At 36.4% G+C, this 13,906-nt stretch overlaps 2 protein-coding genes across 3 annotated transcripts in view; one reads left to right on the top strand and one right to left on the bottom strand.

The window, feature by feature from the left end:
• Nucleotides 1-304: 304 nt before the first annotated feature.
• Nucleotides 305-11,994, top strand: LOC124162311 (POC1 centriolar protein homolog A). Its single transcript, XM_046538803.1, has 7 exons — nt 305-409; nt 588-763; nt 1,127-1,343; nt 3,663-3,790; nt 7,300-7,597; nt 8,095-8,424; nt 11,637-11,994. The coding sequence occupies exons 2-7, from the start codon at nt 606-608 to the stop codon at nt 11,970-11,972; spliced, it is 1,467 nt and encodes a 488-aa protein (XP_046394759.1). The 5' UTR covers nt 305-409; nt 588-605; the 3' UTR covers nt 11,973-11,994.
• A 161-nt stretch (nt 11,995-12,155) lies between these two features.
• Nucleotides 12,156-13,906, bottom strand: part of LOC124162310 (sodium- and chloride-dependent GABA transporter 1-like) — a 58,095-nt gene continuing 56,344 nt past the window's right edge. For both annotated transcript variants that reach the window (XM_046538802.1, XM_046538801.1), the window contains exons 10-11: nt 13,706-13,879; nt 12,156-12,761 (exon numbers count right to left, since the gene is read on the bottom strand). In XM_046538802.1, the coding sequence (XP_046394758.1) occupies nt 12,564-12,761; nt 13,706-13,879 (372 nt within the window). In that variant the 3' untranslated portion in view covers nt 12,156-12,563. The remainder of the gene's footprint in view (nt 12,762-13,705; nt 13,880-13,906) is intronic.

Below are 13,906 nucleotides of genomic sequence, written 5' to 3'. Positions count from 1 at the left end.
CATGCCCAAGGAACTGAAGAAACCATGAACATACATACATGTATGTTCATGGAAGAAACCTTGCTGCATGTGGGGCTATTGCACCTGATAAAACCAAAACACTGACATAAAACGGTCAAACAACAAAACACTTCGTGAATACCAGATACTTAGCCATAGTACTACTGCTGGGTAGTATGATACATTCAAAACCCACGAATAATATAATGATTACATTATTCATACGCTATGAACGAATCTGCCGAGTGCCGATCACCGATTAGCTTTTTCGGAGTTTGTTTCAGTTTGTTTGCGCTCTGTGGCAACGCCGCGGAAAAGAGGGGCGCCAATGTTTTGATTATTTCAGTTGGGTTTTGGCGGGAAGGTAACGGGGTTTGTCACGTAGTTTAGAGACCGAATTATAATCAAGGTGAGCAATTTTTTGCCTGCGAGTTATCATTTCCGAGAGAATTGATACCTGAATGATAATTAGAGAAGGAGGTGAAATTTTGTGGGGATGCCGTTAGCATTCAGACATTCTTGTTGTTGAGAACGAGGTCAATCCATTGAGACCCATTAAAGTGTCTATTTATTTTCTCCGTTTATAGTCTAATTAGGGTAAGACAATGCAAACCGAGGACCCAAGTCTAGAACACCACTTTCGTGGTCATCGTGGTGCAGTTACCTGCCTTGCTTTCAACCCTCAGTTGAAACAACTTGCATCCGGCGGCAAAGACTCAACGCTTATGCTGTGGAATTTTAAGCAGACAACCCGATCTTTCCGGTAAATATTTGATTCAGATTTTTTGTTCTTAGATATGTATTCTGTCGAGTGATTATCCTGCTAAAATTTCGCTTGCTTTTCAGCGTATAGCCTGTGATGCTTTCTAGAACTATTCTTATAATGGGCCTATATTATTCATGTGGTGTGACAGTAGTCTAATGTATGTGTCACAATACTAAATGTCATAATTAATTTTCAGTTAAGAATTGACCATTAATTTCCGTGGTAACTATGCCACATCACCTGTAAAAGGTGGCGTATCATGTGTGTCTTTATTATGAGAGTTCAAGGTATATGTGAATCTAGAATTTTTGGCATTACAAAGAACATATGTAATTGCGTGTTGTCAAAAAAAACTTTCAGGTTTTTGGGTCACAAGGATTCTGTGCTGGATATTTGCTATTCTCCATCGGGCCATCTGTTGGCTTCAGCTTCTGCAGACCGTACTGTCAGGCTATGGACCCCAACTTTGTGTGGAAACTCATCTGACTTTCATGCCCATACCTCAGCTGTTCGCTCAGTCCATTTTTCACCAAATGGACAATATTTTGTGACATCATCAAATGATAAAAGTGTCAAGGTAAGTTTCAGCTAAACCTCCCTTCTAGCAAAGCTCAAAATTCTAACAATGTGACAATGTTTTCCCTCTGATGTAGACACTGGTGTCATCAAGAGCTAAATAGTGGTAACTATGGGATAGAAGATTTCTGTGGTCTTTACCCATGTTAGGTCCTCCATATCTCCTGATGTTTCGATGAGCAACTTGCCCATCTTCCTCAGGGATTCAGGAATCCAAATGACGACCAGTTTATTTAAGCAGTGGGTTTACCAGAGATTTTGGGGCCTTCTGGGGAGTTTGAAAAACGTGAATTTTAGCACTCGAATGCAGCAACTTTGTAAGAGTATTTATTAAGTTATTTTTGGAGGCCATCTTACATGTTTTTGGTGCCTCTTTTAAAGGCTAAAGGGGGTTACAACCTGGAAAATCCCCCCTCCCCCCTGTGGCTACGCCACTGGCAGTGGGTTTTAGAAATCAATTTGAAAATGAGAGCACAAAGGAGAAATATTGATCTTTCAGTTTAAAATTGTTGAGCTCACAACTCCTGTCCAATGTTCATTGGATTCCTGAGTCCCTGAGGATGATGGGCGAGTTGCACATCGAAATGTCGGAAGGAGATATGGAGGACTTTACCTGACGTGAGACTTGAGAAATCTTTGCTGCCATTGTTCGCTGGGCATAAACTAGGCATTACAATGTTAAATGTATTTTCCATATTTTTTTGCACCACGATTTGATAGTCTTTGATCCTCCTATCAGTGTGAATACAGTTACTCTTGATTATTTGTTTGTAATTAAATTTTTTCAATGAATTTTTAGTCAACTATCAGTTCTTAGCCTGGAACGTATTATCTCTTACACCCTATCTTTCCTGCCTACTTCTTACCTGTCTTTCTTATTTGTATGACTTTTTGCTTTATATTTTAGTTTAATTTAAAATTTGAGAAACTACACACATGATAAACTTCAACCTTAACTAGTATGCTATGCAGGTGAAATTCTCTTGTGTGGACCATCAGGTGAGTGGGTTAGGCAAGACCAATTTTTTGATGTCTAACTATGGGATGCCTTACCAACTGATTTGGTTGTGTATCTGAGAAAAATTCAGCCGACGCACGCAATATTTCTTTAGTCACAGGAATTGGTTTAGTGAATAGGGTGGTTTCCTATTATTTTTTTATTGCCTTAATCGAAAGATTATTACTCCTGGAGTACGTATTTCACACTTTTAGATTTTTAAATGACAATATCTATTTTTCGCGATTAAATGAAAAGTGAAAATTTTCAAGCGCGCGAAAACGCGACGGCTAAATGGGAATGGTGGGTAAACTCCGTGTGATGTCGTTCTGGTTCCCGCTGCCGCAAGTGATGCGACCTTGGGGCGAGGCTTTGAGCGCTGATACGACGCAGGATGCTAGCAGGTAGAAGAGTACCCTGCTAGCTGGTAGCGCTTGGCTTAAATAAGGATTATTAATACTTATCAAACGAAGTAAACTTTCCGACGTTAGCCAGTTTTAATAGGTGATTATTAAAACATGTTTCCCTGAGCTCTGTGCCTCATGCACACATTGGTAATCTCAGACGATGTAAAACTCCTATCTACTCAAATAGAAACCAGGTCCGTGTGACGTCACGTGGAGTGGCGTCGCATGGGCGCCAATCTGGCCTTTTTCAAATGAGGATAAAATTGACCATTGCCATTCTTCTAAACCGGTATTTCTAAAACCAAATAATTTGTATATTATGAATACACTAATGGTGGGTAACGAATCACAACTGGTGCCTTTCGTTTTCTTTGATGAAGGAAAATACCCTATTATGAAAACACATACTTATATAGTGGTGCACATTTAGTATTTACTTTACAAAAACAGCAGATGTAGCACTTAAAAAATTAACAACAATTCACACTGTAGTAGCAGCAGTAGTAGTAGTAGTGTTGAATTATAGGTTGCTTTGATGCAGTAGGTGATTCCAAATTCACGTTTCTCCAATTTTTACTTATTCTGTAAGTTCTGTATCAGTTACTCATTGTCCATTTATTCATTGATAACCTAGAATGACTTCCTTGGAAGTACTTAGACCATAATTAGGGAAATATTTAAGAGTTTGAATCTTAGTCAGTCAAATTGCATCAACCCACTTTTGTAATTATATTACTGATTGCTTTTGATGGCTGTACTGGACACCATGAAACTCTATCTATATTTTGTATTCATTGTAGTAGTTTAATACTTTTTTATTGTTTGATGTTTATATTTTGTTACCTGAGTTTTATATTGGTTGATGTAGAAATTTTAAAGGTTTTCCTCTCATCAATTTTCTTAATTTCATTATCAGGTCTGGTCAGTTGCTAGGCGTAACAGATTTGTATCTTCTATGAGTGGTCATGGGAACTGGGTGCGCTGTGCGAGATTCTCACCTGATGGAAGATTAATAGCCTCTTGTTCTGATGATCACACTACAAGGTACGTGTGAATTCTCATATGTAATTATGAGAAGTGAGTTAATAACTATGCTGACTTAGCTACCCTCAAAACTCAAATGATAAGAAGGGGTTGATTCAGAATTATCACATATAACAGCAATATACTCTCTTTTTAAATTGTCAGCCTTGAGAAAATTCAATTTATTTGATCGATCTTTCATTTTTTTTAATCTTAGATGGCTAATACACAGTCTTTTACCTATTTTATATTGCACATGATGTGTAAACAAACCACCATGTTGTTTGTTACCATAAATAAATTTACAATCGTAGTTAGGAGGTAAAAATAGTAGCGAGGGACGTGAGAGAAAACTAACGGGAGTCACGTGTTGAGAGAGCTATGAAAAAGATGTGTTTTAAAAGGACTCAAAAGAAAAGGAGGGCCCCACAAGAGAGAACGGATAGAAGAAAGGAAATAAAAGCAGTGGTGTAAATTTGGCCCTATTAGTCTTCCTTTATGATGTTTTGAATACAAAAGTGTAAAAGGTATTTTGTGCATTTATTTCATAATTAAGTGTATTTCTATACCCTAAGGCAGGGGTCTCCAAAATATGGCCCGCGGAGGGCTTTCATCTGGCCCACGCACTCATTTCAAATAGCACACGATTCTCGCTCGTTTAACTGTGTGAGATGCCACCAGGAGCATTGCAGCACTGTACTGCACATCAAAGTCGTCTTCAACTGTTCGTAAATAAGAAATAACGCCACCAGGAGGATACGGATCGGTACCGGATACTTCCGTAGACGTTTGTATTGAATACTTCAGTATTCGGCAAAATTTGCTATCCGGCCCGCGGGGCGATTCGGAACTTGGAATGTGGCCCTCGTGGCCTAGGAAATTGGAGACCCCTGCCCTAAGATCTACATCTACATAATACCCTGCGAGCCACCTCTAGGGTGTTTGGCAGGGGGTGATAAATCACCAGCATGCAGCATGCATTGGACTCCCACATGCACACCACACCGTCCAAAAAACATCGCTTATACTAACAAATTATGCTACTGTATGCTGTTAGAAATAATAATAAAATTAATAAACATGCAATAAGTTTTACATAGGTTAGTTGGCTACACTACAAGTCATGCAATCTATCTATGAGATCCATCGCTGCCGTTATAATGTCTTATTGATCGTGGAAACATGACATTCTGTACCTATATGTTGTACAATCTATTTCTCTTATTTTGTTTATATGATCTGATCTTCCATAGTATGTTGGCGTCCGTAAGATATGGTTAACTTCGTTAGAAAAGACACTGCTCTTGAATTTATCTAAAAGATTTAGTCTATATTTCAATCTACGGTCCGACAGAGATTCCCATCCGAGTTTATCTAAGAGGTCAGTTACACTAACAATACTATCGTAACGACCTTTCACATACCTGGCAGCTCTTCTTTGCACACGTTCTAACTCTGTTATTAAGCCTTTTTCATGAGGGTCCCAAACACTGGCAGCGTATTCCAGATGTGGCCTAGCGAGGGATAAGTAGCTAATTTCTCTCACTTTGTCGTCGCACTTTCCTAATATCCTTTTAACAAAACCCATTTTACGATTAGCTTGACCGGTTATTTCTCGAATATGTTTATTCCATGATAGATCATTATTGAGTCTAACTCCGAGATATTTCATGGATTCAACAGTCTCTAATTGGGTACCCCGAATTATATAGCTACGTTGTAGGGAGTTATTCTTCTTCCAGAATTTCACTACGACGCACTTTTGCTAAGGTAACACGAGACAAAAATAAATGAGAAGGTGAGTAGTGTTACAGATGTCATTTAATGAATACATATCTAGATCTAGAAAGGGTTGGAATGCAGAACTTTGTAAATGTTTGTGGCTGTGTTGGTTTTTGACATTTTCAGGGGAAAAAAGGCAAAGAATGCAATGGATGTGGGCAATATCCCCTCTAGGCTCCTGAAGAACTTTGAGGAGGCTGGGAGGAGGAAGTTTAAAGATGTAGTCTGAATGATTCATGAGGGGTCTACTGTATAGAATGTTGTGAAAATATTTCTACTGTCATATTGAAAGTTGAAGAAAGCAGTTGCATGTATGGACTAAAGAACTATTAGCAGTGGCGTGACTAGGAGTAGGGGGGGGGGGATGGGATGACCAGGGGGGGTGACCTTCCCCTCCCCTCCCCCCCTAATGCAAGGGAGGTCCGCGAAAATTTTTGAAAAATCACTAGCCTGGAAATACATTTTTACATAATTTTGGCGCTAAAGATTTAACTTAAAGCAGATACAGTTATTGCATGTCATAACTAGACAATATCTTTAAATATTTTTTTTATTACCATATGAGGCGTTGGGGGGGAATCTATCCCCCCCATACTTATGCCATTGACTATTAGCACGTATGCGTTGTATCACATGGAATGGAAGTTGTACTGAAAACTAGGAAAACCCTTAGCGAAAAAACTGTTGGATTTTGAAAATTACAGTTGGATTTTAACAGTTACTGTTGGATTTTAACTGTTACTGTTGGATTTTCTACAGTTACGGTTGGCTTTTCTACGTTTATTTTTGGATTTTAACAGTTACAATTGGATTTTTACAGTCACTGTTCAATTTTCTACAGTTACTGTTGGATTCAACAGTTACTGTTGGATTTTAACAGTTACTGTTGGATTCAACAGTTGTCCCAATTAACTGTTGAAATTTTCAACAGTTTTTTAAAAGTTTTTTAACAGTTTTTTTTGCTAAGGGAAAAAGGCACTGGTTTTGGAAGAACTTGCCTCCTGACTGAATGTGACAACTGGTGATTAAGGGCAGCTTCAGCATCAAATTTAGGGATGGGAGTCATTACCTGGGACCGTGGAGTATGGAGTACTCCTCAGGAGAGGGGGATGCCTTTACAGTAGAGAGTGCTATGCTCTATGAAAAATAAAACTCAAAAGTTTCTTATGTTTGGGACTTTTAGGTATGCATTTGCTTGTGCACTCCCTTTATTCCTTTACAAGGACACAAAAACAAAACTATTAAAATATTTTTAAAAACTTGATAAAATTTGTGGGGGTATTGGCCCCTGTGACCTCACCCACCTAAATCTGTCCCTGCTGGTAATCAAATTAAACAATTGTGATTAAAATAGATACTGATTCATTCTGTCTACCATTTGATGTATCATCCACAATTAAATGCAAATGGCAGAGGCAATACTCTGCCTTAAATCCTCAGTATTCATTTAGAAGCACTCTGTAAGTATTTAATGATTTCTACGTGTCAGTGATATTCAAATCTATTAAGGTAAGCCTTTTCTTACACACATACATAGGCTTTGATAACACAAATAATTCTATGGCCTTTGTTTTTGTTGAACCTTGGTTTAGCAAAAAGAGTTTCTGTTGAACCATGACTATGACTGTTATCAGGTGTGCATGAGTAGCTTGTTTATTATTTGTAGGAATTATTTACTCAATGCATATTTTGATAGTAAGTCATGATTCCACCACTTGAAAGAATATTGTTTTATGTGTTCTTTTTAGGCTGCATGATATACGTGAGAATGGGAGCATTGGCTCGCCTCCTGTTCATATTTTCACTGAGTCTCGAGGCTGCCCGCAGAAAGTGGCTTTTCTGCCCAGTGGAACCTGCATTGCTGTGGCCATGTCATTAGTTCCAGGAGATGATCAGGTTGCTGGGGGAGCCATAAAAATATACGACATAAGGTCACAGAAGCTGATTCAGTATTATGCTTGCCAGGCACAGGGTCAAGCAAATGATGCAGCATTCCATCCAAGTGGGAGTTACTTAGCTGCTGGCTTCAATGATGCAACTGTTAAGGTAATTGTTTTTTTAATATATACGTTCCATTTTTACATGGATTAGGTTAATGTTAGCCAAACTAAATTTTTATGCTATTTTCTGTAGTTTTTAGTATGAATTTTTTTCACAAAATTAGTTCTCCTTTTTATTATGGCACCCTTAAATGAATTGATGAGCTATATTAATTTTACTCTTTGTATATTTGGATTTTTTATTTGGCATCACTCCTTAAATTTCACCCATAAAAATCCTTGAATCCCATTGTTTTTCTGTGATTCATTATTTTAAATGTCATTAGATCAAGAAAGTTTTTACGAAGGAAATAGAAAAATTTACCCAGTTAATATTAGATGATGTTGCAAAAACTTATGTCTTATAATAGCTTCCTATAATTTGTGGGTCATCTCTATGCATTTGTTTAATTGCTTGTTCAAGGCTGCACCATTCATAATACATGAACAGGCAAAATCTTAATTGCCATCATAATTTTTTTATATTTTTATTTTAATAATTAGATAATGGATCTTTTGAATGGAGTCCTGATATACACACTACAAGGTCATATAAAAGCTGTGTCTGCCGTAGCTTTCTCAGCCAATGGAGACTATCTGGCTACTGGAGGGGATGATAATCATGTTCTTGTGTGGAGGACAAAATTTGATCATGTAGTGGAATCTTTATGCAGCAAGGTGACCATTCGTGATCCCAAGGAAACAAAGATCCAAAAAAGTCCTAATTTTTCTTCTGCAAGTTCTGCTCACGACAAAAACAATGGAAAGCTTACTTCATCTCGAAATGTAGATGCTCGAGAAAGTGTGTTGAATCCTACAGGACAAGAAATAGAGGTGAGTTGCACTATTTTTTTCTGGTGGTACTTCATGCTTAAACTTACTGATGTCAAGGAAGTCGGTCAGCATGACCACATTTCTCATCTACGTATTATTGTGCTGAATCCATTTCACTGGTTTAAAAACTGCTAATTCATATTAAAATTCTTGACTTAAGTTATATGGGAAACTGGTTGTTAGGTTTATTATTGATCTACCACTGAAAGAGAGGTTTTTGAGATCAATTTACACCTGGCCTGGCCCTCATCTCAAGTTAAATGCAATTTCTTCAGGTCCTTATGAGGCCTATTATTCTTCATTCTTTTAATCAGGATTTTTACAGGTCTAGCAATTCGTTGTAAGTTCAGGGGATTTAAATTGGGCCAGGAAAAAGTCTGGAACAATTTATGTCATGACGAGCAGAACAGAAAAATCTGGTGTCTAAGGGCTTTTTTTTGACACAGATATACAGTAGACTCTCTTTAGGTTCGAGGTATGAAGTTATTGGGACCGTAAAACCAGAGGTGCGTAATAATGAAGTTCATAAGAAAATTTCTTTTAGGAATCATTGCAAAAAAAACATACCATGCCAAAATTTCTTGTCTCTTTGTCATTAATCCCAGCACTTCCTTAATCATTACACATTATTTATTAAAAAAACTAAATACTATGTAACTGTAATTAAACTGTAGAACAATCACATCAACCAAGGATAGTTTCATGGAAATCAAATTGATGAAAGATGGATCTGAAATGACAATAGCTTCTTATTATTTAAACATAAATAAGCAGTAATTGCAATCTCTAGAATTTTTTGCGACCGGAGAGGTAAATTTCTTACAAAATAATATCTTAAATTATTCACGTTTGGCTTTGAAGTAATTTGCTTGAAAAGTGATCCTAGGGGAAACAATTTTCTACTGCCTAGCTCTTGCCCTCTGAAACCATTTGGCAGTTTCTTGTTGTCTCCTCATTGTCATGATCATCTGGCATGAACAACATCCATGTGTGAAACACAAATGCCTTGCCTGCTGAAAGACTCAATCGAGGATTGATATATTCCCAATTACTGTAAGTCCTTGACGTGCTAACAAGATGCGTTCTGAGTCCTTGTTCATTAGTTTAAAACCTATGCAAGGCATCGAAAAAGTTATCCTGCAGACTGCAAAACTGCATTACAAACTCACGATTGTAACAAACTTATCTTGCTGTGCGTGTGATGTGGCTGGAGCCAAAAAAAAATGCCATTCGTAGGAAGGAAGAAACAGTTCATGGCTTCACACTGGATTAATTGTTCAGATTGTGCCCAAAGTGTGAGTTCCTTTACTTGACACCAAGTTGCATCCGCCAACTCCAAAGGTGCCAAATTTCAAATTTTGAGCACGCTTGAATTTTTCTAGTATGTATTTCTATCTCTGAAAGTTTGTGAATCAAAGTTTGTAAGAAGCTGAATTACAAGCGGTAATGAGTGGATCACCATGATTCCACTTAAATGAAGCTTATTATTTGATGTTGTGAGGATACTTAAGTATCCCTACTGAAGAAAGAACCACAATTGATGCTCTTGGTCATTGCACGAGGAGAACTGAAATGTAGCACAATGATTATAAAGTAGCATAGCATATATCCACCTAAATGCTGTTGCTTATCTGTGCTTAATAGTGTTCCTTTTGTTAATTCTGGGACTGGATTGAAGTTCGTAGTTAACGAATCTTTTGTAATAATGTTTCTTAAACTATAGATTGTATTAGTCTTTTCGTCGGGACCAATAATTTCCTTCGTGAAAACGAGAACTTCGTAATAACGTTGTTTGTAATTACGAGCCTACTGTATGTGATAAATTTTCCTTTTGTAACAGACTTAATTCTATATAAAAATTATTATTTGTTGTTTTAAGTGACTACGGTTCTGGCCATGTCATGTTGCATAGCAATCTTAATGCATTATTGCCAAATATTTATTTTGTTTTACTTCCTTCAAGTATTTATTGAAGGAAATACCTTTGTTGCCCACTGAATTTCACTGCGTTTCTCTCATACGAAATTTGACCACCCATAAGAACTATAATGATTAATTGTCAGATAAACATGAAGCTCAAGCACCTGTGAAGTCGGCCCTGATTGGTTGAGTCGAGCAAAAATGTCATGTAGTGATTGATGGAAAAGTGCAAAAAAGTGAGGGGGGTTGAAGAGTTTAATTAATGAATAATTAGGGAATTGGAATTGTGAAATCTTGTAACAACCCTAATCCATGAACCTAGCTCTCTTCTTTACCAAATAATCTTTCCAATTCCTGCTATACATTGTTTTCATACTTTACAATGGGGTAATTTACCTACCATTATTTCAAAATCGACTGCACAAAAAAAATGAGCCATCATACGAGGAATATAAATTCATACTTGTAGTAGTTAAATAAATCTGGACAATATGTGAGACCCCTAGTGTGGAGGACAACTAATATACAATAAGATTTGTGATCTCAAGGAAACAAGAGTCCAGAAAAGTCATACTTTGCCGACCATAAGTTCTGCTAAAGCATAAAATATGATGGAATTACATGCAAACAATGGAGGCATTTAAAACTCTGTAAAGAGAGTGTAAAAGTAACATTAGTTTTTTTTTAACTCAAGTGTTCTTCATTTTTCGTATTTAAAGGCAGACCATCAATCAAAACTTTTGATATAATGTTAATTTAATACATATTTTAATCTGTAAATTATCCATATCAACTCTGTCTAATGCCCCTCCAGTTCTTTAATGTAGGAGTATCAGGTTTAATAAGTGTGTTGGGCCTAATATTCCTCTGTTAGTTATAATCTGATCAGCTAATCCTAGGGAGTCCTCAACATCTGGAAAACATGAAATGCCAAGTTTATTTTGATCTGGTTTTCATTTAATTTGCCAAGTCATTTTGTGTAAATGAGTATGTATGGGTAATTTAAAAGTAGTAAGGTGATGTCTCACTAATTTTTCTTTGAAGACAGAAGAGTCTGGTTTTATTTTGGTTTTTTATTAAGAAAAAATCAATAATAATAACAGTAAACATATCACAGGACCCTATAAAACCATTGCAATAAAATACTCAACTAACAAGTTTGAATGACATTAGACAAACATGATTATGCTAATGTACATACTTATAGAGACTTATATGATGAGATTTAAAAATGAACTATCATTTTTCAAGTTTTTTGATTCATCATTTCATAAATGTGTCTATTCCTTCAGATAACTGATGTCTCCTCATCTAGATCTAAAAGTGATCAGAGTGATGTTGAAATTTTGGAAGAGAAGAAAGCTTCTCGAAAGGACCCTCAATCAAATGAAGTGACTTCTCACCATGTTGTCACAAATGGTAGTGGTGATCATAATGACAAAGAAAGTAAAACAGACCATCAGAAATGTTCTGAAAGTTGCTTCCACATGCAGAAAGTGATGACTACATTGCTGAACAACATGAATGAACAAATTGAGGCAATGAGGCAGACCGTGGTTTTATTGGAGCAGAGGATGACAATCATTGAAGATCAGCTGCAGGGTAGAGAGTCTTTTTCTTCTTCCTAATGTTGCCAAGTTGTTGCAGCATTCTTCTCTAAAATATTTTGCTTCTTGCGTGCTAAATCAAAGGCTGTGTTCAAGTAGTTATAATGTCTTTAGCTATAGTCGCTTCTTTTACCTAATTACTTTTTTATGATGGTTGCTCACAAAAATGCCTATTTATAGGTGTGTGGTATTTTTTTATCACGGTTAGTTGCTTATTTAGTGGCATTTTTTCCATTTGATGTTGCCAGGTGTGTGGGGCTTCCTTCTTGCTCTGGTGTGTCACACAAGATGTTCATTATTCACTATGTGACAACTCTCCACTTGGTCACAAAATTGACTCTAAATGATATATAAATTACTATATTAAATAATTGACTATACATGCCTGTAGAAAAGAGTTGTTAATTCATCTTACATTTGAACAAATTTGATTTTAACTAAACCTGTCAGCGACAGTTGATGCCTTCAATCTTTTAATCATATGATATGAACCAAGTTTCAATTTTAACTTGACTGGTGTATAAACTTTTTACCTTCTCTCTCTCTTACTCTTCATTATAAAGCATAGCTGTAAAGCATGATATTGAAATAGGTGTGTAGAAGAAGGAAAAATCACAAATTGACAGTTGAGCTATCACATATGTGAACGATGCTTCTGTTTGAATAAGATGGGGCATAGTTGTTGTTGTTGCAAGGCTCAGTATTATGAGGCATAGGGGTATGACATATCCTGGTCAGTGGCATGGGCTGCATGCACTCCATTCTTTCATCCATCCAGTCTTTTTCTGGGTGTATCATGAGATGGCAGCTCTGAAAAAATTGTTGATGCATGTACATATTATATTAGAGTTTAGGTGAAGTACATATGATCATAATTTATGCAGCTTTTGAGCTTCATTGTCAGAAAAGAAATTTATTTTTGTACATTCCACACTGTGGCTTTGTAAGACTGGATATTTTTGGAATGCTTGGAATGATAAAATAATTATAAAAATCACCTTTGATTTATAGAGAAATGATGGTTTTTCTCTCCCTCATATGTGTATAAATGTACCAAGCTTTTGAAAATCCCTTTCCCAACATTTCATTCAGGTAATGCTCCATACCTGTTTCAAGTAATTTTTTAATTTTACTAGTCATTAATGGTAGTTTTTATTTTTATAAATAACTGATTCATATTTTAACACCTGTCATGAGGAATGTAAAGTAAAATAGGGGTTATTACGCATTCAAAAATTTTTAAAGTAGTTAGGGAAATGGAATGAAAGTTCAGCTTGATGTTTGAATGACCACCTTGAATGCTCACATGATTATTCATAATCAGCCATTAATTAAAGACCTGATATTACCTTGATCATGACATTTAATGTGGAGGCAATGTTTGGGACTTACATACTCATAGTGTGGGATGTACACAATAAAGCTTTTTTCCAATAAAAAGTTGTTCTTAATGCAAAATAACCGTCCATTTTGTAGTTGTGGGATAAAAGTGATATTTTTACATCACTGATAGTACTTAAGTCAAAAAAACTCCTTGGCACAGTTTTCAAGCCAGTAATTTAAAACTTTGTTGGACAATGTTTAACTTTTCATTATGAGACTAGTGACATTCAAGGGCATTTAACTTTTTGATTGTAACATTCATTGGCATGTGGCTTATTCAAGGAGAAACTACCAAGTGTTACTGGTATTTAAAAGTTATACAAGTTGCTTGTTTGAGGAAGTATATATTATTTACGTATATTAAACTCTACCTGCTTGAAATTATGCCTCCTGCTGTTCTGTAGCAGTTTGCAAACTGCACCAACCGGCAAAAGGACCAAGGGTACTGCTGCTATCATCCACCCAATGATGCGTAACCACAATGGTGGAGAAAAGATTTCATGTGCGGTAGCATCCAAGCAGCAGAGACGTTGTACTAATAGTACCTGTGATTTTAATATTGTTATTTGTGA

The sequence above is a fragment of the Ischnura elegans genome, chromosome 7 (genome assembly GCF_921293095.1).
Source record: "Ischnura elegans chromosome 7, ioIscEleg1.1, whole genome shotgun sequence".
NCBI lineage: Eukaryota > Metazoa > Arthropoda > Insecta > Odonata > Coenagrionidae > Ischnura > Ischnura elegans.
The sequence above is the reverse complement of the archived record's forward strand: the minus strand, read 5'-3'. Positions and strand labels throughout refer to the sequence as shown.

Coding starts and splice junctions, on each gene's coding strand:
- LOC124162311 (XM_046538803.1), top strand. CDS start 606: ATGCAAACCGAGGACCCAAGTCTAGAACACCACTTTCGTGGTCATCGT. Junction 1,344..3,662: donor CAAATGATAAAAGTGTCAAG/GTAAGTTTCAGC, acceptor TTTCATTATCAG/GTCTGGTCAGTTGCTAGGCG. Junction 3,791..7,299: donor TCTGATGATCACACTACAAG/GTACGTGTGAAT, acceptor TGTTCTTTTTAG/GCTGCATGATATACGTGAGA.